The sequence below is a fragment of the Chanodichthys erythropterus genome, chromosome 10, assembly GCF_024489055.1.
Source record: "Chanodichthys erythropterus isolate Z2021 chromosome 10, ASM2448905v1, whole genome shotgun sequence".
Classification (NCBI taxonomy): Eukaryota; Metazoa; Chordata; class Actinopteri; order Cypriniformes; family Xenocyprididae; genus Chanodichthys; species Chanodichthys erythropterus.
Genome location: NC_090230.1, coordinates 29363082 through 29390964, shown reverse-complemented (window position 1 = coordinate 29390964; position 27883 = coordinate 29363082). Strand labels below are relative to the sequence as shown.

At 40.6% G+C, this 27883-nt stretch overlaps 1 protein-coding gene across 1 annotated transcript; it reads left to right on the top strand.

Moving 5' to 3' along the window:
• The first annotated feature begins 68 nt into the window (after positions 1-68).
• ttc3 (tetratricopeptide repeat domain 3) lies at positions 69-27883 on the top strand. The gene is made up of 46 exons (XM_067397246.1): positions 69-370; positions 980-1046; positions 1171-1213; positions 1288-1447; positions 1527-1605; positions 1682-1747; positions 4653-4782; positions 5605-5690; positions 5862-5956; positions 6064-6126; positions 6203-6257; positions 6366-6528; positions 6606-6654; positions 6735-6825; positions 10526-10565; positions 13444-13504; positions 14316-14421; positions 14494-14637; positions 15005-15085; positions 15916-16022; positions 16099-16225; positions 16486-16605; positions 16672-16773; positions 16856-16948; positions 17031-17095; positions 17179-17318; positions 18289-18603; positions 18922-19191; positions 19268-19314; positions 19397-19453; positions 19523-19605; positions 19686-19841; positions 21597-22086; positions 22161-22226; positions 22683-22832; positions 22912-23051; positions 23182-23250; positions 24001-24097; positions 24169-24272; positions 24364-24448; positions 25334-25435; positions 25858-26084; positions 26828-26954; positions 27031-27144; positions 27351-27443; positions 27521-27883. The coding sequence occupies exons 2-46, from the start codon at positions 981-983 to the stop codon at positions 27650-27652; spliced, it is 5256 nt and encodes a 1751-aa protein (XP_067253347.1). The 5' UTR covers positions 69-370; position 980; the 3' UTR covers positions 27653-27883.

The following is a 27883-nucleotide window of genomic DNA, read 5'->3' as shown; positions in this document are numbered from 1 at the left end:
TTTTGCCTGTAGTGTCCGATTATAGCTTCATTATAGTGTGTATTTATGTATGTATGTATGTATGTATTTATTTATTTATTTATTTATTTATTTATTTATTTATTTATTTATTAATTATGCGATTTAGTGTCCGTGTGGCAGCAGTTGTTACTAAATTTTTTCGTAAATTTAGAAGATGTTAGTAATTAGGACGTGTAATCTCGCAGGCGAACACTAGAGGGCGCGACGCGTCATTCCGTAGGCGAACACTAGAGGGCGCCGCTCGCTATTCGCGCTCGTGCACGCTCGCGCTTCTGCTCACGCGTGAGATCTAACGGCTGACATCAGGAAACAATCAGAAGCTCTTCAAGCGATTCTGTTCCTAAAACAGGTCAGTAATAAACACTTTAATCATATTTGTGATGTCGCGCTGTTAGAATCGACCTCAGGTGTTTCTGCGACAGTGACGTTCTTGATATTAATTCAGTGAAACACAAATAAAGTGTCGCTGCGAAGACGCGTCGCGTTCAACTTCCTGATAAAGTTCATCTGCTTCAGATTAAAAATTAAACATGTTGATACTCGTGTAGTAAAGCTCAGATGTCATGCTTTATTAAATTCAAAGTCTGTCGCGTTTTGGCGCTTTTCACGATAAAACGAGCTGAAGGAAAAACTCCTCAGATGTTCGTCACTCCGAGTCAACGCGTTACTTCCCGAAATTCACGGAACAGACAAAATATCACGTTATTTGAGAGTCATTGAGTGTTTTTGAGTCATTGAGGTGTTTTAGATCAGTGACCTGCGGTGAATGTGCAGGTGTGGCTCAGGTGAGGTGCAGTATGGGAAACATCCCGATCTTCGTCATCTGTACTTTAGTGCAGTGAAATGTTTATTGTGTCCATTCCTGTCGATAAAGACGAGAAAAATAGATAAACACAATAAGAATAAACGCATTACACTGAATGAATAACCTGTAATGAAGATGTTGTGTTTGGATCAGAATGTCGGACACAGAAGACTCGGATCTGGAGGAAGGAGTGGATATTGTGCGACACAAAACCAAGATTGTGAGTAAAATTCAGAGTCATCTTTACACAATACTGATTGTTTCAGAGCAGCAGATTGTGTCGTCATTATTGGTTCAGTGATTCATGATCATGGGTCAATCATGATGATTGTTTTCTCTCTCAGATCTATCAGAACCAGTTCCCGTTTATTCACATGGAGCCGCCTGGTGAGTGTTTGTGAAACTGTGTGCGATTAGTGATCGGCGCTGCAGATGTTTCAGCTCTGTGTTCTGAACCATAGATGTCATTTATGAGCGGTGGATGAAGATAAAGCCGGAGGTGAAGAAGCAAGTGGGTCATCTGATGCACGTGTCCGTGTTTTGGTGGCACATCCTCCTCCGACAGCAGGAGAATCACCCCACCACCTTCTGGGCCGTGGAGATGGGCTTCCTGGACTCCAAGTGAGTGTCTTGGAAGAGAGATCCGATTCGGATGTTCCCGTGAGGAGCTGAAGCTTCATTGCGCTGTTTTGTCTTTCAGTGTGTCGAATGATTTGAGTTTGAAGAGGCTGGAGAAGATCGAGATCTTGGAAAGCATCCTGGAGGCCATGGAGAAAGGAGTACGTATCTGTCCTGATGAAGCTCACGCTCCTCCGCTGGATCTCTGGTTCTGATCACGTGTCTTGTTTTGTTCAGCTGTCTAACAGGGACATGGAGAGGAAAGCCCGAGCCGTGGTGTCGTTGAGCAGATTGTTCACCACGGTATGTCGCTGCGATGCTGCCGTGAGCCTGTTAAAGGGATGCTCCACCCGAGAATGAATTTACCCGCGCTGGTGCCGCCCAGGGCTTTCTTCAGATAAACACGGGAAGATTTATAGGACAGTAATCCATCTCTGTGAGTCCATATAATGCCTCTGAATGGCTGCCGCTCGATTGATGCTTGAAAAACCACACGCAGCGGTGATCCGCACGACCCCAGTGGATCAGTGTCTGCTGAAGACGAACCAAAGGTGTGAGTGAGAGAAAAACTATAACTATAAAATATAGTGTTGCTTCTCGTTCAGCTTCACTGTGCGCCACAGCTGCACGATTCTGGATAAATTCAGAATCACGATTTATTTGTTTAAAATAGAGATTCTGAATAGACAACTAAACTAAATAATGTGATTTAAAAGAGGTTCTGACAAAACGTTAATTGCTGCAGTGCAGTTTTTTTATTATTAGAGGATTAGTTCACTTTCAAATGAAAATTTCCTGATAATTTACTCTCCTCCATGTCATCCAAGATGTTCATGTCTTTCTTTCTTCAGTGGAAAAGAAATGAAGGAAAACATTCCAGGATGTTTCTCCATATAGTGGACTTCACTGGGGTTCAACGGGTTGAAGGTCCAAATGTCAGTTTCAGTGCAGCTTCAAAGAGCTCTACATGATCCCAGACGAGGAATAAGAGTCTCATCTAGAGAAATTAAAAATTATATATGTTTTAATCATAAATGCTCATCTTGAACTAGCTCTCTTCTTCTCTATTGGAATTCCAGCAGTGTAAACATTAAGTGTATTGCTGCCCTCCACAGGTCAAAGTTTGAATTAAATTGTCATATTCAATATGCTAGTGCAAGTATATAACGATTAGTTCAAACTTTGACCTGTGGAGGGCAGTAATACACTTAATGTTCACACTGCTGGAATTCCAATAGAGAAGAAGAGAGCTAGTTCAAGATGAGCATTTATGATTAAAACATATATAATTTTTAATTTCTCTAGATGAGACTCTTATTCCTCGTCTGGGATCATGTAGAGCTCTTTGAAGCTGCACTGAAACTGACATTTGGACCTTTAACCCGTTGAACCCCAGTGAAGTCCACTATATGGAGAAAAATCCTGGAATGTTTTCCTTCATTTCTTTTCCACTGAAGAAAGAAAGACATGAACATCTTGGATGACATGGAGGAGAGTAAACTATCAGGACATTTGAATTTTAAAGTGAACTAATCCTTTAATTTCTGGATGAATCAGTGTTTTTGAATGAATGATTCAATGATTCCACTGTCTGAATCACGTACACTCTCAGAATGAATTTACTTTGCAACTGTTAAAGTGCGCTCTATATAGTATAATACGAATGAAATTCGGACGTTCTGCATTCTGCATGTTATTGTCACGTGATCTACCAGCATCAGTTGCGTTGCTTCACTTCCATTCATAAATCCTGTCCCGCGGCCTCGTCGGATAGTAAAGTGTCCACCGAATGCACACTTGACGGAAGTTATAGGTCATCCGGGGACTTTTCAGACATGCTATGCTGGCGAATGATTCAATGAATCTCTCATAAAGATCGTTACAGAATGAATCAGCATTTTTGAACGAATCTCTTGAATGAATGATTCAATGACAAATACATTGAAGTTGATACAATATTTATTTGAAGCAACAAGTTACTTTCGAAAGGTGATTTAATTTTATTTATCGTAGACATCAGTGTTTATATCCGAACTATAAACATTTTCCCAGCACTTCTGTGATAATCTGAATTATAATAAGACAGAAATAATGGTACTGTGAGGTTTCTTTTTTACCAACACCAAAAGACATTCCAGCACCAGAGAAACAAATCTGGATGGTTGAGATGACCCCAGAGATGACTCTACATTTGGACATACTCCCGTTATTTTCAGAGAAAGGGACAAGAACGTAATAAGTGCGGCACTGAGGAAACTTTTTAGAAATGGCACTTGAAAAATCACCTGGGCCGGAGCCAGGCTAACACTAGATAACTGAGAGCTTCAGGGTCAGAGAAGAGATTGTGTGTGGAGGACGAGAGCGCGGGCCAGACAAAACAACAGATGCAGAAATATCAGTGAGCCGCTCATACAGTCATGCACAGTTTGTGTGCATCAATAATAATGAACTCGCGGCGCGTCCATCGACACCTCATCAGCGAGGCTGCTTTTCTTTATCTAACTGAGATGTAGGATTTGAGCCACACGTTCAGTTTGTATTTCACACAGCTCAATGAGAATCGGAAACACAGAATACGCAGAGGTGGTGTTTGTTTAATATTTAATTTAACGTATTAATAACACAATTAATGAATTATATTACTGTATTTAAATTCATTTTAAGTTATATCCCCCCCCCCCCCCCCCCCAGAGGATCACTGGCCTACAGTCATTATGCCGCACCACATCGCCCTCTACTGGATGTATAATGAGCAGCAATAAAGTACATTTTAGCATTTTATGCCGTCATACTTCTGTGATTATTTTATTGAACGTAACGTTAAAGTAGTGTAACGCGTTACAATTCAGAGACGGTAATATTGTAGTGTAACTAATTACTTTGGAATGACAGTAATATATAATGTATTACATTCTGGAAGTAACTTGCCCAACTCTGTTACTTACGGCTGTCGCTTGTCTTCAGAAGACATTGATGGATCCACTGGGGTCGTGCGGATCACCGTCAGGATCGCTCTGTGTGGTTTTTCAGGCATCAATTGAGCGATAGCCATTCAGAGGCATTTTATGGACTCAATGGATTATTGTCCTAAAAATCTTCCTTTGTGTTTATCTGAAGAAAGTCAGTCATATATGGGATGGAATGAGTGTGAGAAAATGTTTCTTTCCGGGTGGAGTATCCCTTTAACAGGATTCTGATCCGTCTGCAGCAGGAGGATTGTTTGACCGAAGCCATCGCGTGGCTGCTGGACTCTGGAGTTCCTGACATCCGTCAGAGGCTGCTGGATCTCGGATCGGTGGAGATTCGCTACCGTACGCTCAGCTTCGTCTTCAATGAGTGTGAGTTTCTTTTATATCCGTTAATGACCTCACAATACTAGAGATTGGAGCTGGTTTGAAGATATTAATTTAATTGATTCTAATTTTGATGCACAGATATTGATTGAGGGTTTTTTTTTTAGTCTGTTTTGTTTCACTAAACATTATTTGTAGCCATCCAATAATCACAATAAGTTTTGATAGTTTTGATATGAAGCAGTCTCCGCTTTCAGATTCTGTCAGTTTTATCACTAAATGTGTGGCGACAGATCGCTGAACCGATCATTTCTTCCTCTACCACTAGTTACGGCAGTGAATGAACATCAGAAGATACTCACTGAAGTGAATCGTGTCTCGTGTAATCGCTCAGAAAAGCCATTCGATGACCATAAACTCGATAGTCAGCTAGAAAAATTACCCTAGAGGAGCATTTTGATTAATACATGCACAATATTACATATTCATTATACTTTCACTTTAATTTTAATGTTGTTTGAATAAATCTGTCATGAAAGCAAGTGTTGATGACAGCCACTGTTTAAATGTTTATAATTAAGCCTTTAACAAATTGGACTATAAACATACCGTTTAAAAGGTTATTATTGAAATGTTATTATAACAGCTTTCAATTTAAATGTTTGTATACAAACCAGTTGTTTAACCTGTAATATTACAGTAATGCAGTAGAGTTTACAGCTTTAGTTCAGAGAGATTGTTTTTGACATACTGTGCCTGATAAATATCCAAATGAATCCATATGGAGGTCAGAATGGACTCGTGTGATTTGGATCAGTGTCCAGCCCTGTGACGGCTCAGATCACTAATAAACGTCTCGGCCCACAGATGCGCGTTATCTCCAGGTGGTGTCGTGCAGTAAAAAGAAAGCCATCGCCGAGCTGAAATCCGAGCCGGACTCTTGGACTTTATCGGTGAGAGGCTTTAAGATCACATGTTTGAGCTGTAATGAATCGAGACTGCAGTGTGAACGCACCGCATCCGTAGAGTAATTCACACCCTTTTCATTGTGATTATTGTGGGAGTTCTGCTATATTCGGTGGAAATGGAACAGAAATTAGATTTATTTTTTGACTCTATTCCAGAAAAGTGACGAGATGAAGAACAAAGGAAATGAGCAGTTCCAGAAAAAGAAATATGATGTGGCTTTAAAGTGGTACACTAAAGCCATTAAATACCAGTAAGTGACAGACCATCATCACCGTTCTAATTCTCGATCCTGTTCATCCTCTCCATGTTGCACTTTCTGTTTTAATCGATTGTTTATCTTTGTGTTCTGTGTTTCAGCCCTAATAACCACATCCTGTATGGGAACAGAGCGCTCTGTTTGATCCGCTCTGAGAAATATCTGTGAGTGATTATTCCATTATTCCGACGCACATTACTGAAAAACGTGTGTGATACTGATTGTGGGAGTTGTTTTCAGGAAAGCGCTCGGTGATGGAAAGAGAGCCATTATATTACAGCCAGACTGGGCGAAGGTTAGTGCTGTTTCACTGATTCATCCTCATCAGTTTGAGTTGACGATCTGCTGGGAATCGGGTCAAACTCATCCAGAGCTTTTCCGAAGGTTTTCTTCTGTCTTGCAGGGCCATTATCGCTTCTGTGACGCTCTGTTCTACCTGGGGGAGCATCAGAAGGCTCTGCTGGCCAACCATCAGGCTCAGAAAGTGTGCGGCGCAGACGCGGAGGGAGTCAAAGACCTGCTGCAGCAGTACGAGCGTTTCCAGACGGAACTGCAGGAGAGCAAAGGTAACGGCCGATCCTTCAGCTCGACTTCAGCCTCGTCTGACAGCAGATCCATTTATTTGTGTTGTTTCGTCAAGCAGACATGAAGACCAAGAAGACCGAAACAAAAAAGATTTCTTCTAAGACAAGGTTTGTGTTTATTGTTCATGTTGCTGCTCTGTTTTTGCATCATGAGCAAAACGATTGAAGCTTGTTTTCCTGTAACGCAGAGCGCACGCGGCCAACGATTCTTCAGGTCAGCATCTGAAGTCCAGTCGTCAGCCTGAAGCGACGTCTCGTTCCTCCAGCCTGGAGAGTTCGGTGAGATCTTAAGAACACAGCGCTTACTTTCTCACTAGTGGTCGACCGATGTTTAGCCAAGGCTGATATATTAGCCTTTTGTTAATGACGACATCAGCTGATACGTTTTTCTGTTTGGCCGTTGCGTTTGAAGCAGGAGTTTTATTTTGACAGCGCTGAGAACGCGATCTTCATTAGTTTAATGTCTTATAAATTATTACACAGAGCTGTTAAATGAAGAAGGTTAATTGTATACAAAAAATATAATAGCATTTTCGGTAACACTTTACTTGAAGGGGTTGTGCATAAGACTGACATGACACCTTCATAATTATAACATGACATGTGTCATGAATATGAAGGAGGTTTTATGAATGTTTATGACAACTGTCATTCGCTCAATTATGTCATTTTTAATGCAAAGATGACATTGTTTGAGATGTCCGACTTATGACAACTTGACATAAACCAATACATCATAACCTGTCAGTGTCTTTGTCATGACAACTTGACATCATTTAGCTTTATGGGTTAACATTGCATTAAACTGTCATGTGGTTGGTTTTGACATGAGGCCATTATAATAGTGTCATGAATATGTATCTGGAGCTCAAGTACAGTGGTACAAATTGAACTTGTCATTAAAATGTCATTAAGTGACAATACTCTGACAAATAATTTTATAACAGCGTCATGACTATTTTTCATTTCATGTTTTTTTTTTTTGTTTTGTTTTGTTTTAAGTTTCCTCCAACAGACAATTTCAAATTTCGTAAAAAAGATGACACTGTTATAAAATAATGGTAACTCTTTATTTTAGGGTCTTTTAACTAGTTGCTTATTACTATTAGCATTCATATGGCTAAAATATTGGCTATTTATTAGTACTTATAAAGCACATATTAATGCCTTATTCTGCATGATCTTATTCTACATTCTTAACACTACCCAATACCTAAACCTAACAATTAACTATAATAAGCAGTAAATTAAGAGTATATTGAGGGAAAAGTCATAGTTAATCGTTTATATACATGTTCCCTATACTGAAGTGTTACCATAATAATGTAATGTAATGTTAACCCATAAAGCTAAGTATTTTTTTTAAGTTTGATAATTAATCTGCTATGTCATGTTTATGACAGATTATGATGTTTTGCTAATGTCAAGTTGTCATGACAAAGACACTGACAGGTTATGATGTGTTGGTTTACGTCAAGTTGTCGTAACAAAGACATCTCAAACAATGTCATCTTTGCATTAAAAATGACATAATTGAGCGAATGACATTTAATGACAGTTGTCATAAACATGCATAAAAACCTCCTTCATATTTATGACACGTGTCATCTCAAGATTATGAAGGTGTCATGTCAGTCTTATGCACACCCCTTCAAGTAAAGTGTTACCGCATTTTCTTTTCTATTATTATTATTATTATTAACGGACTGCTCTGTGCCTGCTCAAAATCCTGTGTAAAGATGTAATGCCACATGAAAGCTGGATTAAATTATGCCTGCTCTGACCCACTTCAGCCCCCAGTATCAAGCTGTAATTGCGGTGTAAATGCATGCATTTATGTCACCTCTGAGCAGCATTAAACTGTCTGTAAAGACACTTAAGTGGCATTTGATAAGCACTTCTGTGCCACCTGTGCAGGATAAATTTGGCAAGTGAAATGCAAACACTATAATTCTCATGTACGTCAGCATTCACCTAATACTTTGGGCTTTACTCTGGTTTTGATGGTCGGTCCATGTGAGTCGGATGTGGACAGGAGAGTTCAGCTGTACTGGAGACGCACAAACTTTAAATCCTCGATTTCAAACTATATCCAGATGGCCGCTGTGTCACATTCATGCCATACTCACTGTGTGCTGGATGCAGCGTTGGGCACGCTACTTTTAAAAAGTAATTTGTTAGACTTACTAGTTACTTCTGACAAATAGTAAAATCATTATTAAAGTAACTAATTACTAGAGAAAGTAACTACTGCGTTACTTTTTTAAAAAATTCAAATATGTCAAATAACTTGTATTAAATATGACTAAAAATAAATTATTCTTGATCCGACCCGTGACTCTTGATCCGCTCTTGCTCGTGACATGAGATTTCTCTGTACTGTACTTCGTGTTGGCAGCCATTAAAGAAAACATAGTTTCATATTTGTTTAAATATATGTTATGTTTTAATTTCATCTATTTGATTATGAAAAGTGAACAGCATGAGTAAGATAGAAAACATCATAAGATGCGTAATGTATCGGGAGACATGGAGTGAGTCAGACATGATTTTGATCACTTCATTAAGTTTTGTTTTGTAGAAAGCCTTTCTTTAAAGTGAATTTATTTTGTAAAAATTGTATCTTAATTTTAATGTTTCATCAACCAATTGCGTGGATTTAATAAATAAGAAGCAAATATAGCAGACAATATAATCATGAAATGAAGGCGCCGGCGCGATCACTTGCGCGTGAACGAAAGCGCGTCTTACAGGCTAAATGAACCGAAACTCTGCTTGCCTCACAGACATGAGAAATATATCTATAGAAAGCTTGAAATGTCTACTTCTAAATGAAATAATTCAAAACTAAAAGTAGGCTACTCTCTGATTATGTAATCTGAATGAAATGTGCCTTCTCTCTCTCCAGGCGCGTCCACGGAGATGATGAGAGTCAGTAATGTGAACTTCATCCTCTCAGCCGACACTGATTCACAAAACATTAGTTTATTAATAAACAATTAAAATGTTTCCTTGCTGTTTTTTGTCACATTAATAATCATTACTTTTGCTGGTTCTTTATGGAAAGCTTTATGTGCTATAGGCCTATATTACGTAAACGCTCATTATGATGGTTTATTCTCTCCAGTAGCCTATATAAGAAATTAAATTAATATGAATGTGATTAGTCAACTGATGGTTTAAATGAACAACTACTAGTCGACTAGAAGAAAACTTTTCACATATTATCGATCCAGTATGTCACAGTGTATTCTGTTTTAAGCTTGCGCTCCGCTCGCATGCTCTGACACACACACACACATATATATATATATATATATATACACACACACACACACACACACACACACACACACACAGCATTGTATATTATTATCAGTTTAAAATTATATTTGTGTATGACTAACCTGTACTGTTTCTTTACAAAAAAAAATGCTTTGCATGTCTGTGATCTCTAGTCACACCAATCATCATCAGTTAGCACGTGTCCCACCCCTAACACACACACACACACACACACACACACACACCAGAGAAAAACATTGCAGGTCCTCTGGCTGGGAGAGAGACTCGGATGAAAACCGTTTCACTAACCTCAATAGTAACGCCGCAATTTTTTTGTCAGTAACGGTAACGGCGTTGTAAAAGGGGAAAAAAGTCATTTGCTTGATTACTCGTTACTGAAAAAAGTAAAAAAATTAGTGAAATTAATTTTGTGAAATTAGTGCTATATTCTCAGTACTTGAACAAAATATGATTCCCTGACTAGTGCACAGTGATTTACCAAAATATAAATTAAATTTCAGCAATGTCATGCTTGTGTTTTTACTGTCGTCAGATTCAGTGGTGTGCTTTATATCGGCCACCTGCTCTCTAAGATATCGGCCATCTAAACATCAATATCGGTCGCCCACTAGTTCTTCTGTTCAGTTTCTCTTACTTCTGTACGTCTAATCACTGGTGTTCTTCCCTCAAACAGCAGAAATCTGAAAACTGGAAAAACCAGGATGACGCTGCAGGTGAGGGAGGAGAAAAATTCCTCAAATATTTCAGAGAAGTTGCTTTTGAATTTCAAAGCGTTTGCGTCTGTATTGAACATGTCTTCAGCGTCAGTTTACATGTGCACTGCTCTTATTCTGCCGCGTTACGCTTTATTTTTGCTTGTGATGTCATGGTGCCATTGTTAATTTTGTCAGCTACTTTTGAATATACTTTTAGTCTTGTGTCAAATATACTATTTAGTTTATCACATTTACTCAACCTTGTTCTGTTTTTGTCGACTTAAAGTCTGGCAAATTTTACTTAATAATTGTAATGATTGTTGTCATTTAAGAAATTTTTACATTTCATCAGAATAGTGTTGTCACGGTACCAAAATTCCAGTAGTCGGTACCGATACCATGAAAATTTTACGGTTCTCGATACCAATTTCGGTACTACAGCAAAATCTGTTGGAACTATTTTACTGTTTTATATAGCCTATTTTAAAAACATTAAATATGATTTGGAGCGTGTGTGTGTGTATACGCTGCCCCAATGAAATACATTTTTAAATATAAAATAAATAAATGCTCAAACATCCATTTTGTACTGTTGAAAAAACGAGCATATGCTGGTAAGGTAGGTTATGAAGCTGGTATGCTGGTTTGAGCTGGTGTATGCTGGTCATGTGCTGGATCATGCTGGCTGGTCCTGGACCAGCATAATCCAGCTCAAACCAGCATACCAGCTTCATAACCTACCTTACCAGCATATGCTCGTTTTTTCAACAGGGGTAACAGACGTGCGTGTTTATTTTAGCTATTCCATCAGTGAAACAATACTAGCCTGTAAATCTATGAAATAAATATCGGTAAATAATGGTAACCTAAATAATAAGAAAGTTAAATTTTTTTTTTTTTTTTTAAATCGTTTATTTCCACACACATATGCGTCATATAGCCTATGTCCCGTTATTTTAGTCTTTGATATAACCTACCGCTCTGCGCTTTGAGAGGGATATGGACACGAGCAGGAAAGAGACCATTTCTCTTTAATATCTTCATGTTATCTCCTGATGTTACAAGCAACTGACACTTGTTGTAAAAGGTCCGAAGAGCGAGTATTATCCTCCGCAGGAGCAAGACATTCAGGCTATGTTTGATTTAGCGCTGCCAGAGAAAACGAAAGTAAAAATCACCAGCGTATGAAACGCGATATATACAAATAAACTTGACGCGCCTTATAAAGTCTAATAACAAGCGCAAACTGTGTTAAATAAAATTGACGTGCAAGCAAAAAGGTTTCTGTCCTACGGTGTTTTTTCTACTTTACCACAGTAAAGAATGCGAATGGCCTATAATAGGCCTAAATGCGAACGAAACAACATTTATAATCCCCTGCATGAGTGAAGATTTGGGAAAAGAAACAAAGATTCCATGTTCAGTGGAATAACTAATGGGATATTGTTAAATTCTCTGATAATCAGGTGACCAGATCGTGATTCGCAAAACGGAATACAAAGCTTAAAGTTATGGACTCGCGTACCTCTCATTCGGCATGAACCAATATGTTTCCATGGCTGCGAAGTCACATTTAATTACTAACCTATTATTTCTTTTGTAAACAAAGCTTTGTGCTTCACTCGTGTCATACACACGTAAATACTGCTACAGTCCTATCAGTGGGTACCGAATAAACCCGGATTCTCGGTACTACCGGTACTACAGAAATGCTGGTATCGTCACATTTTCAAAATTTCAGTACCGACTTGGTACAGAAGTACCGGTACTTTTGAGAACACTACATCAGAATTATTGGTCTTGTTCACCAATAAGCACAAATCATATTTATCATGTAAATGAACAAACTCTATAATATTTACGTAGGTTGCATAAGTGCGTTTATTCAAGCAAGCACAATCGCAAATACAGTCATGTTTGTATTTGTAAAACTATTTGTTTTTGTCCACCTGTATTAGGCCTGTTTGAACGGTAAAGTTGTTTAAAGGGTTAGTTCACCCAAAAGTGAGTCATCAGATACTCACACTCATCTGAAAGGGTTTCTTTGTTCTGCTGAACACAGCAGAAGAACATGTTGGAGAATGTCTGTAACCAAACCGTTTCTGGTCTCCATCGACTTTCACAGTAGGAAAAAAAGGCGCTATGTAGGTCAACATATTCTTCTGTTGTGTTCAGCAGAACGAAGAAACCCTTCCAGATGAGTGTGAGTATCTGATGACAGAAGTTTCACTTTTGGGTGACCTGTCACTGTCAATCATGGTTTTTACAGTCAGTTTAATGTTTCCAGAGACATTGTCCTGTTCATTTCATTCGTGCAGGTCTGGAAGAAGGTGTTCAGCCTTACACTGATTGTAGAAGCCTTGCTTATACCCTGTTTAAATCATGTAATTCACACTGTGACAGCAGCCTGTGCTTCTCTCGTCTGAACAGACACGCTCTGTTCTTTATATCTGTTATCTGTGTTGAGCGTGTGCTATCTCGCCGTATTTCAGAAGTGTCTTCCGCCCCTCGTCCTCCCTGCTGTCTGTTCCCAGCACTCATCTCTGCCCTCCGAGGACACTGATTACACGCGTGTTAACCCTGCGGTTCTTGCATTGCATTATGGACCGCGCTGGCATGCAAAATGAAGCTTGAATTGTGTAATTGAAAGAATGCAGTTTCTTTCACGTGGGCATGTTGTCACAAACTCCCTCCAGAGGAAGTGAGCGTCAGTGTTTCCTGTGTGTCGAGTTAGTTCACTCCCCCCTTCTTTATCCCGCTGCGTTTGTTTCTAGTAGCTGACAGGTGTTTAGCGCGAGCGGTTCGTCTGGTTCTGCTGGTTGTTTCTGTGATTTCTCAGGAAAGTTTCTTTATTTGAACATGTGGCGCATTAATCCCAGAATTCCCTTGTTTTCAGGGAACTCTGGAGCTCGAGCCCATCCTGAAGGAAAAACTGACCGACTCACAGACGTGAAGAGGTAATTAACCTTGTCATGAAAATGAGCAGAAAACAAGCTAATTCTTTTGTTAGTTCAAACCCATTTTATTTATTCAAGTGTTGATAGAAATCTGACTGATATTCATTGTAAAGGATGTTGGGAGTATTTATGAAGAGTTGTTTTATCTTTAAAGTGAAACTTGAGCTTCTAATGACAGGTACAATCAGACTACTTACTTTCATTTCACTAGAGGAGTCGCAGTCGCTCAGTAACAGGATGTTCTTCTGCTGTTTGATGATGAACATCTCAGACAAACCCTTGGTAACACTTCACAATAGGCATGTAGTAACTAACATATATTTACAACTCATGTTCACAGTGCTTTAATGTTAACTTTTGTTCTTAAAAATATATGTATTATGTCTTGTTAACTAATGTAACTTTATTGTGAAGTGTTACCAAAACATTTTCAATACTTCAAATAAACATTTGACTTGAGTAAATATATATATATAACTTTTATCATCTAGATGCCAGAGTAACAATTACTCATTTTAGTTTCAGTTGAAGTACTAAAATAAAATTAAAACTGAATGAAAAATTGACAAAACTGATAAAAATGCAAACACAACTTCTAAAGCTAGCTAAAACTCTAATGAAAACAGAAAATCTAGAGCTGAAATCTAATTCAGAGTAGCTGCAGTCGTTCAGTATCTCCGTCTCAGTGTGTCGCTCAAATCTGCTCCTGTGAGTGTGACCTTGAGCAGAACAGCTGCGGTTTTTATTCCTCACTGCCTTTATCTCAGAAAACTCTGATTCTGATGTTTATTTCTGATGAATCTTGTCCTAGTGAAATGAGTCCCCGGAAGACCAAGAAAGCTTCATCCAGTGTTGCGGAGAAGCCAGCGGTGCGGAGCAAACACACGCCCGGACCGGACCGAGCCAACAGTCCTGCGGTCAGTGTCGCACAGAGCATTAGTCTGGAGTCTGATGTGTGTCCGTGTGTAACGCTGCTGTTTGTCCAGCAGGAGGCCACCAGCGAGGCGGATGCGAAAGAGCGCTTCTGTGCCGCCGTTCAGGAGGGTCACACGGCTCTGAGCGACCAGCGCTGCCGAAACGCACAGCAGTCCTTCTCTGTGGCCCTGCGGATACTGGAGTCCAGCGGCGCCGCGGTACTGACCGCCCTCTGTAGTGATTCACTGCAATAAAACAATCACTGATGCAAACGTCATCAAATATGAGACGCGTTCAGATCCTTCTGTAAAGTTTTTAGTATTTATGCACTTCTCTGTGTTTCCATCCAATGTTTTAAATGCAATATCCCAAAATTCACATAAAATAATTAGTGATGATGATTCGGATCTTCTCTCTGGAGAATCATTTCGCGTGTTTGACTCTGAATCGTTTCATGAGGCTCGTTTTGATGGTTGAATGCTTAAATGTTGTGCTTCAGGATGTCTTAAATATTTGTCTCTGATGTGAATTGAATGTTTTTGAGCCTCGTTCATTAGTGTTCACTGTACTGATGTTTTTTGACAGGCACTGGGTTTGACGGAGCTGGATAAATCTGTGCTCGTATATGGATATGCAACCGCTCTTCTGGAAATCGGACAACCAGAGGTAATGCAACACAATTCAGCTTGCGTTTGAAAGGAAACGATTGTGTCCTGCCGTTCACAGCGAGAGCGAACATTTACCAGCTGACCATCTTTAACTTTAACTTAGGAGACGAACGTGACTGCATCAAAACATAGGGGAGAAGTCATATGACTTTACCTCTTGTGGTAGAAATTCCCCTATGCACCTGACTTAAGTTACCTGGGGCGTCTCCTAATCGACGTCTCGTCATTTGGGAATAAGCTCTCTAGTGTCAGCTGATCTGCTGCGCAGCAGTAACACACACACTCCAGACAATACCTTGAATATGCTTTAATCACGGCCGGGAGGATCTCGGACCAATCCCCTCAGCAAAAGTGCATGATGCATTACGATATGTTCTCTAATATGATTAGTTCTTCTTATCATGCTTGTTCCTGGGGTCAGGTTAAATCTATCTATATTCAGACAACTGTGCTTCCTCTTTATATTTAGACACCATCTACTTTTGTTTCTTTTTTTTTGTTATATTCAACACACACTAACTTTGGCTCAAGTGTCGGACATTTAGTTTTACAAAAGCGTGTAAATGTTAATCTCGCAAGAAACGGGAATGTTAGTTACGATTAAACTTAAATTTCCTTCTTACTTTATGGACTTAAAAACTTTAAATAAGGCTTTCAGGAATACACACTTCATGTGGCATATTCTGTGTGAAATGGCCTTCAGTCACTTTGAATTAGAGGTTCTGCCGAAAGCATGAAAAGAAGCTGAAAAACTGTGAATGTCACTGATGCGTGAGTTTACAGGGTCTGATTTCAGTTCATGTATTGAGTTTCTTCTCGTGTGTGCAGGAACTGGCTGAAGCTCAGAGGAAGTTCGCCACATTGGAGTCGTCAGACAGGAAGTTTCAGTCACTGGTGCATTATGGGATGGGGCGAGTTTATCTTAAGGAAAACAGGTGAGTGTTGAGGTGAACGCTGCTGTGCTGGTTCCTGATGGTCTTGGACACCGTGCTCATGTTCTGTGTTTTACAGGTTTGCTAAAGCTCTGGAGCGTTTCTCTAACGCACAGCTGATGATTCAGAGACACGTCACACCTGGAAAACTCACCTGGCCGACCACTAAAACTATAGTTGAGGAAACGCAGACGGCCCGTTTAAAGGTGATTATAATCTGTTATGCGATTTAGTGGGGCTCGATTGAACGCATCGATTTTAACCTTCTAACTGAACCGATATCGATTCCCAAGATTCAACTGAAAACGGCACAGACTGAAGATCAATCTTGGTTTTTAAGAATCCACACTGGTTCATCAAAATGAGAATTGATTAAAACTGATAAATGATTCCAGCTCTAGTGTAGATGACTTTAAACCTCTGTTACGAGAAGAAGGTGCTGATCTGAACTCTCTCCGTCCTGAAGGAACATCTGGAGAAGTTTGTAGAAGTGTGTAAGTTTCCTCCTAAAGCAGACGCGATGTGTCGGCATCAGCACTGCCTCGCTCACACCATCCAGATCTACTTCAGCGATCCAGACTTTAAGGTGAGCGTCGTGATTGTTCAGGAATGAGCTGAATCTGCAGCGTGATCTGAGGATCTGTGTTTGCAGGGCTTCATCCAGCTGACGTGCTGTCAGAGCTGCAGGGTCGAGTTTCATATGAGCTGCTGGAAGAAGCTCAAAACACTTTCATTCTCAGATAAGAATGACAAGGTCAGATGGACACGCGACACTCACTTACACCAGAGACCTGAAGGGGGCAGAAACACTCATTCATTTTTCTCTTTGGCTGCAGGATTTTCTAAAAGACTCATGTTTTACGCCAGACTGCAGAGGTCAGATCTGTCACATTGTAATATTTGGCTCGACGGGGCTGATAAAGTGTGAGGTGAGGCGTTCGCACACACACAAACACGTGCGGTGATGTTTGATGTCTTCATTTGCTTACTAACATTGTCCCCGTCTCTCAGTTTAAAACGTCTATTCCTAAAATCAGACCTGCTGGACGAGCGAGAATCAAGCAGCCGTGTACAAGGTGACGTTTAATCCTGTTTGATTCTGCAGCGGCGCTTTAAGCTACGGATGTTCACGATGATTTCTCTCTCTGTGCCTCGACAGTATTAAGAAGTTGAAGTCTAAAAATGATCGAAAACTTCGGCGGGAACAACAGAAGTTGGCGAGACGTTCTGCTTGTCAAAAGAGAGATGAAGTAATGGCTGCGGAGGCCTGTAAAGAGCCGGCGGATGAGCGAGGATCATGTGAGCAAACCAGACAGAGCCACTGTAGAGAAAAGATATTCTCAGTTTTTCGTTTCTTACTGATTTATTGCAAAAATATTTTGTGATCAATTTCAACTTTACAAAATATATGCCTATGAAGTAAGAAGATTTTATTCCTTTTAGAGGTCTAGAAATCACACTTAAAATTACACAAAAACAGTCATTGAAGGGGTGAATTAATTGATGGCGGTCATTAATTACTTTTCTTTTTTTTTAAATGTGTTTGAAAGAAGTCTACATTTATTTGATCAAAAAATACAGTAAAAACAAAAATTATTAGTGTAAAACAGCTTTTTTCTCTGTGAATATATATTGGGGATGCACAATATTGGCCACCGTATCGGTATCGGCCGATATGTTCATTTTTGATCTTAACATTTTTGGCCATATAACATGTTAAAGGCGATAAATAATGGATTATTTCCTTCAAAAATTATATAATTTGATTTAGATTTATCGGCCAATATATATATCGGTTATCGGCTTTCAGATATAAAGAATTATCGGTATTGGCCAAAATGTTCATTTCGATGCATCCATAATATATAGTTGAATGTTTCTTGAACAGCAAATCATCATATCAGAATGATTTCTGAAGGATCATGTGACACTGAAGACTGGAGTAATGATGCTGAAAATTCAGCTTTGATCACAGGAATAAATTATATTTTACTATATATTCACATAGAAAACAGCTGATTTACACTGGAATAATATTTCACAATATTTTTGATCAAATAAATGCAGCTTTGGTGAGCAGAAGAGACTCTTTCTAAAGACATTAAATGATCATAATTTTTCCAAACTTTTGACCCCAGTGTAGTTTAGCCCATTTTCAAGGCTTGTTTTGTGTTGTTTCACTCATTCGATGTCATTTCTGAGGTCATTGAGTGGAAACTGCTTCCAGATGGACTGTAACGCTGTTTCTCTCTTCTTGTCGCTCCCACAGTACCACACAGAGTCTCTATTTATGTGGACCGTGTTTTACATCAAATTCATGATAACAAAGGACTTTTTAAAGAAGAGCAAGTGAATATTTCTTTGTTTTGGGAGCATCTGCGGCCGTGGCTGGACTTGTTTGAGAGTAAAGGACAGTTGAGTGTGTTAAACGGCTGTAGAGACATCGGTCTGCTGTCGGACCTGGTGGATCTTCTGCTGGAGTCCAGGAACCGGGTCTGGGCGCGAGTCTTTATCCAGACACTGGGATCTGTGCATCATATCAAACCCAAACTGCAGCATTGGGCTCAGCAGCTGGATAACTCTGGTGCGTCCGCTTTCCTTCGCAGTCTTCAGATATCACAGTGAGAGAATATTGTGTAAAACATAAAGATAGTCATTGATCATTGACCTGTTTACCCTGTTTGAGCAAAGATCTGAACTTATATATGAATGTTTTTCACAGGATGGGTTTTGAGTGTTTAAGCTTTCGAAGGGTACCTAATTTATGATCATTACTAAAATATGTTATGGGGAAAAAAATTAATTTAAGAAAGATGCTACCGGGACAGTTATAGATAGTCTGTTGGTTATGTTGACAGTCAAGCTCATGTTTGATTCCTGTATCTTCCATCTCCTCCATCAGGTCTGAAAGCCGCGCAGTCGTTCATCAGTCGTTACAGCGCTCATCTGGAGGAGCTGGACCTGAAGCCTCTGCTGTCCTTTACACCCCTGCAGGAGACACTTGAGAAATTCGGCAGCGTTTCGGAGTTATTTGACCGTGAAAGTTTTACTGTAATGGAGTATTTAAGACAAGCTCCCGCTAAAGAAATGCGTCTGTTTATTTGGACTCTAGAGTCGAATCGAGAGCGATATCACACCTGTCACTCCATTCTCGATCAATATTTTGAAGACGGTACGTAAGCTGAAACGGGTGATGTATGTGTACATGAAGGGAGTTTTTGCTAATTACTCTGTTTCTTTGTCTTTAGATGCTGTTTGTTTAGTCATTAAAAAGACGGATGATGAAGAGCACCTGGTAAGAGACGCGTGCTCTGAAGCGTTTCGTCTGTGTCCGAGGTTGAACTGTTGTAGTGACGCTTCATGTGTGTGTGTTTCAGAGTTCAGTATTTAAGAGTAAAAACAGACACCGCAAGAAGAAGCAGAAGGAGTTTAAGGTGAGTGTCGTCAGCGTAGCGGCGCGGGTCAAAGTGCTTCAGGCTAATCCGTGTCTGTGTGTGTTTCAGTCTGTTATTGTGCTGTCTGGAATGAGAGGTCATTCGAGAGATGAAGATGAGGAGGACGAGCTGTTCTCTGAGGAAGACTCTTTGTGAGTTCAGTCATTGCACATCACTTCTGTGAAATGAATCTTCTCGTCTGTGAGATGACTTTGTGAATGGGATGTTCCAGGTTGTTCCTGAACGGCATGGATCCATTCAGCGTTCCCGATCACCTGCGAGGTCAGCTAGCAGAGTTTGAGGAGCAGTACGCCGGATCAGCACACCGAAGCCATTACGAGAGAATTCTGGACAATCACCCCGACCCGACTAAAGAAAGTTTATATGAGTACGTGTCGTCTGCACTTGTGTTCTAGACCGATTGTGACGATGTTGTCGTAATAGCGTAGATTCTTCTGTTGCACATTTTCACACACCAAAGGCCCAGAACCAAAACAATAACTGTGTTAGCGGACATTAATGAAAACTAGAATAACTTTAACGATAACTGTATTAGCGTCCAGACCAGCAGACAATAGGGTATATGTCGAATGTCACATGATCGAACCGGAAAGTGTTAACTGTAGTCTGAACTGACGGCATTTCTGTGGACTTTTAAGGTAATCAGTGAAACCACTTACTTCACATTATTATAGGCATTTTATTCTAGTAAATATCTAAACGTTAGAAAAATGAAAAAAGCTTTATGCATATCAAGTCAAGTCAAATTTATTTATATAGCGCTTTTACAATTGGTAATTGTTTCAAAGCAGCTTTACATATTAGAAGCACAGAAAAAGGGAAGTGGTTAAAAATAAGCTGTACAACCAAGCGTGGTAATATGTAACATATACAAGATGGTGCTACATTAAGCCAATGTCGGCTGACTTCCAGGGGTGGAAAAAACCCCCCAGGAGAAAAACCCAGCGTGCTAGCACTGGGAAAAAAGTCCTAGGAGGGAAAAAACCCCTTGGAAGATATATATAATATATGTAAATGTATATGGAGATCAAAATCTGAATTATACATTTTTATTATAGAGATTAAAAATAGATTATATATAAATATATGTAAGCGGATACGGAGATTAAAAATCTGAATTACAGATACAGCCAGAATTGGATCTTTAGGCCCATTGTCTCCTGGGCTACGTTGTAGTCAGGTCCAGACACAGGTTCTCCATCTGATCTGGATACGGCCTGGATCCAGCACCCGGCAAACCTCAGGATAAGCAGAGAGACAGATATTAGCGTAGATGCCATTCTTATTCTGATGTACAGGTATATCTAGTGTTATAGGAAATGTTCTCGGTTCCGGCCGACCTAATTATTGCAGCGTAACAATCCTTTAACGGATTTGAAAAATGTTAATGTATTGATAATGTGTTATGTGTATGCAAGAGCAAAGAGATGTGTTTTTAGTCTAGATTTAAACTGACAGAGTGTGTCTGCTTCCCGAACAATGCTAGGAAGATTGTTCCAGAGTTTAGGTGCTAAATAGGAAAAGGATCTGCCGCCTTCAGTTGATTTTGATATTCTGGGTATTATCAACTGGCCTGAATTCTGAGATCGCAATAAACGTGAAGGACTATAATGCATTAAGAGCTCGCTTAGATACTGGGGAGCTAAACCATTTAGAGCTTTATAAGTAAGTAGCAAGATTTTAAAATGTATACGATGTTTAATAGGGAGCCAATGTAATGTTGACAGAACTGGGCTAATATGGTCATACTTTCTGGTTCTAGTAAGAACTCTATATGCAGGGGACATCAGTTCTGCTCATCTTTGCTCGCTCCTTTTAAGTTATCTTGAATAAAACGCCACATTTTTCCATGAAGCACATGCAAAAGACCTAAACCGGAAGCGATCTAATCTGTTTTACAGAATACGGAAATTAGATTGCGCGTAACCCTACTATGACGTGGGGGAGGGGGGGGTTCCAGTTGATGTATGATTAAACATTGACAGCCAATCAGAATCCATCCTGCTTTAAAGCGCTCAAGCATTTAAAGTGGCAGATGACATTAATAGTTATCGTTCTTGGTGTGAACGAGCCGCAAGATAACCTCACCTTTGTGACTCTCTCTGGTTCTGCTGTTCTTTAGTTATTTTGCTCAGATTCTGGAGGAACACGGGCCGCTGTGCGCCTCAGACCCGCTGATGGTCGGTGAGTTGGAGAACTTTCCTCCGGAGGCGCAGCAGAAGATCGCAGACGCCGGCGGACTCAAATCCTTCCTGCTGGAGTCTCTGCGCTTCACTATGACGGACGACCTGATCGGACTGATGAAGCACGCCGTGTCTCTGACCGATAACGGCCAGCTGCCGTCACACCTCAACCCGTCCGCCCAAGAGTTCTGGCCGCATGGAAACGCCTTGAGTGAAGCCGTGGCACAAATCAGTTTGGTTTCGTTCGATAACACAGACGAGCCTGTGTCTTCGGATCCGTTCCCGCTTCTCCCCGATCCGTATGATTTTGAGTGTCCCATCACAGATTATGAGTATTTGACCGCAGACGTGACGGACGCGGCTGCTGAGAAGCACGTTTGCAACACTGTAGAGGCGAGAGAGGACAAACACACAGCCGTGTGTGTGTGGGTAAGATGTGCCACATGATGGGAATGTTGTCAGGATCAGTGCCCTCTCTGAACTCTGACCCTTGCCTCTTACAGGATTTTGCAGACCGTACGGATGTTTCTATCAACACCGAGCCGTACGCTGCCTTCGAGAGAAACAATGTGAGTGACGTAATCTAGTGTCGTTCAGATGCTGTAGATTTTTAATAAGTTGGAGTTATTATAATAAGCCTGGTTCAGGACACTTTATACAATACAGATGGTTTCAAAGCAGCTTCACAGTAATAAACAGGAAAATAACAGAATTGATGATGCAAACTTCTTAAAATATGAGACGAGATCAATTTAGTTTTTGTTCTCATCTGAATCAAATAATATTACTGAATATTAAGTATCTTCTGGTTTAAAGTCTGGATGAAACCACATTCACAGCCACTTCTGCAGTCGGATATATTTAGGATGTCACGTGCATGCAGGACTGTGAATACACAGTGAATGTGAAGCATCAAGTGCAGTGCATTACCTCCCTACTGAAACTAGTGACCCATTGGTTAACGTTTATAGTAGCAGTAGCATCAGGCCTGCCAAAAAGGAAAGTAATGTCCATGTTTCTTCCAGGGCGACATGATGCAGAAAGAGAAACAGAAGCTGCAGATGTTGAAGAAGCTCCAACAGATGAAGGACGATTATGTAGCCGTCCAGCAGAAGAGGGCCGAGGAAATATCAGCACTTCAGGAGGAAACCCAGAGAATAACACAGACCATGCAGGTAGAGAAACGGCCGTCGGGATCTTCTGAAGCGTTTCTGCGGTTCTGCAGCTCAGATGTACGTCTGTGCTTGTGTTCAGATCGCCAGCGCAGAGCTCACCATGTTCCAGCAGAAACTAGAGGAGGAGGTCAGGAAAGACCAGCAGGAGAAGAAGGAGAACCAGGAGACTCTGAAGAACCTGAAGATGGAGATCAAAGATCTGGCAGATTTACATGATAGGTCAGACATGCACTCAGCTGATCATTGAGAATGATGCGCACAGGAAATGTACACACTTTATATACACACACACACACACACACACTCAGCCGCTCTTTTACTGCTGAATGAAACTGTTTGTTTTCTCTAGTTACATCAGAGACATCGATGCCAAGAATAAAGAGTATCAGACTGAACTGGAACGATTCCTGGATGTCAAGTGAGTGTGAAAATATGCAACATTTAGACGAACTTTGTCTTTTTTTTTTTTTTTTTTTTTTTTTTAAATTTTAAAATATATCTTATCTGTGTCATCTAGCTTCTGTAACTTTTAACATTACACTTTTATATTTTACATGTGCAGTCCTGTCGCAATTATTGGTCATTTGATCTAATCACACGTGCAGTTTAAATTTCAATCATGTTTTGCCATCCAAATAATGCAAATTATTTTGAAGTTATGTATAATATAGTAAATGTAATATAATAAAAATAATTGATTAAATATGATTATTAAAGTAAATAATTTTATAAAAACGAAAGTAAATAATATGTGGCTATTAGGGATGTCCAGAGACGATCTCAAGGATTGATATCAGTTTTTTAACTGATCGGTATCGGCTATCCTAAACCTGATCCTAATGTAACGCGTGTCCCGTATGAAACGTCTCCTGCAGTAACCAGCATCCTATGTAACGTGTCTCCTCTGTGTAACCTGTGTCGTGCAGTAACGCGTGTCCCCTATGTAACCGGTATCCTCTACGTAACGTGTGTCTTCTACATAACATGTCCTGTATGTGACACGTGTCTTCTATGTAACTCATGTCCTGCAGTAACTGTGTCCTCTGCGTAACGCATATCCTGTAACACGTGTCTTCTACGTAACACGTGTCCTGCAGTAATGGTGTCCTCTATGTAGTGTGTGTTCCTGTATGTGACGCGTGTCTTCTATGTAACGCGTGTCCTGCAGTAACCAGTGTGCGGCCGAGCGGATGAGCCTAGAGGATGAGATCAAGAGGTTCAGAGACGCGTGTGTGAAAGCGCAGAGGAGATCCATGGCGGCTCAGGTGAGATTTCAGCATCAGCTGGTGTGTTTGTCATCGTCTGACGCTGAAGTGACGCTGGTGTTTGTGTTCAGCTGTGTGTCCTGCAGAGCCGACGGGAACACGCACTGCGGCGTCTGAGGATGAGCGTCTCTGAAGGCCAGATGATAGTCAAACACATGACGGAGGCGTCGCTCAGGTACGGCGCAGGATTCCCTCACGGTCCATCAGGAGAGATTCAGAAGTGTGCTGTACTCGTGTGTTGTGTCTGATGCTGGTTTGTGCTGCAGTTTCCCCGCCGCTGTGCTGCTGTCGGCCATAGACGACTGGAAGAGACACGTGAGGGACATGGAAGACAGAATCAGCAGGACTCAGGTGAACATATATTAAATATTAAGGAGACAAAACTATAATGAATGTGTAATTAGTTTAATCAAAATGCTCCTCTAGAGCTAAATTTCTAGCCGACTATCGATTTCATGGTCACTGAATGGCTTTTCTGAGGTAAATGTGACGTTGTTCTCAAGTTGTTTTATTGACGTCTTTCTGCGGTTGAAACACTGATCGATCACTCACGACGTGTTTCATTTCGGTACGTTCTGTATCATTTAGCACTCTTCTGATGTTCATGTTTATTTGCTGCTGTAACTAGAAGTAAAGCGGAAGAGATGAGGAGCTACAGCGATCTGTCACCACACATTACAGAGACACAAAAACACATTTATTGACTGAATTTAGTGATAAAACTGACAGAATTTGAAAGCCGTTTCATATTAAAAGTATCAAAGCTTATTGTGATTATTGGATGGCAGGAGCTACAAACAATGTTTAGTGACGTTTTGTTCACACATTGGTTGGTTTTGGGATTTAAGAATCAAAACATGAATGGGTTAATTGATCTCGTCAGCCCAGCTCTACTGTAGATCACTTCATCTCACCATTACAGCTCCTCAAAGAAGATCTTCCTGATTCATGAACTCCTAATGTATCACTGCTGTTCTTTAAACAATATTTAATATCTTTCATTAAAGTTATGTTGGAGTTGACTTTGTGAGATCCAGAACAGTGTCGACGGAGAGACGTTCACGTTTGTTTAATGATGAGATGTATAGAGATGCATCAATCAACCAAAAACACAACGGGGTGTTTCTTTACACAAAACATCTCTCGACATTTTAATCAGTATATGATGATGATCTGCATGTTTTGTGTCACATCGGTTTTTCTGTGAAACTCGTTTGAACGGTTTGTTTGTTTCAGACGGAGTTTGACGCACAGATGGACGAGGTGAAGAAGGGCACTAGACTGTGTTCACTGTCTCATATCAGCATTCCCAGTGTCCCCACTGCGCCCGCACTGCCGGTAAGAGCTCAGCTCCTTCTGAAGGTCATGACCTCGTCTTCATCATCATGTTCAGGCTCTGCTGCAGGAATGTCTTCATTGGCTTCATTGTGAATCTTAACAGCGTTTGTTGGACAAAGATTGTGTTTTCTGCATCATAACACGAGATATTTCTGACTTGTGCTTTATATATGTTTCACATTTACAACACCTGGATTCTCCAGAGGGAAACACTTTTCCTTACATTTCATCCCTGACTTTTTTTGTGGTTATTTCTGAATGTAGAAAAATGTAAACACTTTAACAAGTGTGAATTATCTCTTCATTATAAATGAACATTACGCCACAGATGAGCTGAACTGTTACTGAAGGACAGATCATTCCCGTATGAAGACTGCGGCCCATCGCTGGATATTTTTTAAGGAGTGTTTTGTGTCCTGTAGGCGATTCTTCCGGCTCCGGTTCCTCAGCAGTCTGGCTCAAACTTCTACGGCCCGTACGGGTCACTGCCGCCCACCCGGACCCCCACGCCCACAGGACGGGTCACGCCGCAACCCGCTGAGAGGCTTCCTGAAGAGCCTGTGAGCCGCCGGCCCTCGGCCCCGCAGCACCTGACCGTGTACGAGCGCATCCTGGAGCGGCTCAACATGATGTTCCCTCATTACAACAGGTGCTGATCCATTCAGAACAACACAACAACAACCACACAAACACTGACACACAATATATAAAGTGTAATTTATTCCTGTGATCAAAGCTGAATTTTCAGCATCATTACTCCAGTCTTCAGTGTCACATGATCCCTCAGAAATCATTCTGATATGATGATTTGATGCTCAAGAAACATTTATGATTATTATCAGTGTTGAAAACAGTTGTGGTGATTCTTATATGGAAACCGTCATACATTACTATTCAAAAGTTTGGGGTAAGATTTAAAAAAAAAACTCTAATTCATCAAGGATGCATTAAATTGATCAAAAGTGACAGTAAAGACTTTCGTAATGTTACAAAAGATTCTATTTCATAAATGCTGTTCTTTTGAACTTTCTATTTGATTCCTGAAAAATAAAATGTATAAAAAATAAAATTTGAATCCACAAAAATATGAACTGTTTTCAACATTGATAATAATCATAAATGTTTCTTGAGCATCAAATCATATCAGAATGATTTCTGAAGGATCATGTGACACTGAAGACTGGAGTAATGATGCTGAAAATTCAGCTTTGATCACAGGAATAAATTACACTTTACTATATATTCACATAGAAAAGTTCTTAATAATATTTCACTGTATTTTTGGTCGAATAAACGCAGCCTTCATGGGCGGAAGAGACTTTCAGAACATTAGCCTGGTTGCGGCTCCAGACTGTAGAGCGCTAGTGTTAACAGCGGTGCGTTTGTCTCTAGGCTGGTGTTGAACAGATTCATTCAGGAGGTTCGCTCGTCCAGCGGAGGCGCTCTCGACACACTGACCTATGATGATGTCATCAACCGCGTGGCTCAGCTGATCCTGGACCATCAGGAGAACACGCGTGTGCGTAAACGTCTCTCTCTCTCTCTCTCGTGTTTGTTTTGCTCTGGAGTGATGCTCTGTTCTCTGTTGTGTGCAGGATCACATGAGCGTCACAGATCGCACGAGTCCTGCATCTGACACCAGAGTCACGCCACCGCTCACACACGTGTGGAAGAATGTGTCGGACAAACATCGCAACTCGGCACTGGCGGTAAGAATAAACCGTAACCTGTTATTGTTCGGCATTAGTGTCTGCTACAGAATTATTTCAGTTTTCTTATGGTGAGCGTTCTTTCATTTAGTGCCGCCCTCTGTGTTCATCACACCTGCACTGTTGTAAGCTGTTCATTATTGAATTGAGTTGGTATAACGTGTGTGTGTGTGTGTGTGTGTGTGTGTGTGTGCGCGCGCTATCAGCTGAACATGGAGGATCCGTGTATCATCTGCCATGAGGACATGAGTACTGAGGAGATGTGTGTGCTGGAGTGCCGCCACAGTTTCCACAGAGAGGTCAGAGCATCTTCTGAGCATTAGTTTGATGTGTGTTTGATGCAGACTGACTGTGTGTGTGTGTGTGTGTGTTTCAGTGTATAAAGTCGTGGCTGAAGGAGCAGAGCACGTGTCCCACCTGTCGAGAACACGCGCTCTTACCGGAGGATTTTCCGCTGCTGCCCGGCCGACATCGCAAGAGTCACGCGCCCGCGGCCGCATTTCACTGAGACGACCGCTGCGTCTGTATGATCAGCCTCACATCAGCCGTCTGTATCATCTTTATTAACCCACATTCAGAGTAAACGTTTGGTTTTGGGTGATGGAAGCTTTAGGGACCAATCGGTGATGTTTTATTTCCATATCACATGTTTTCATTCCTGTAATAAAGTTCATTTGCATGAACTGATTTTACTTATCCACTTTTACCTTTTATTGCCATTTTACCTTAATTTTACTTC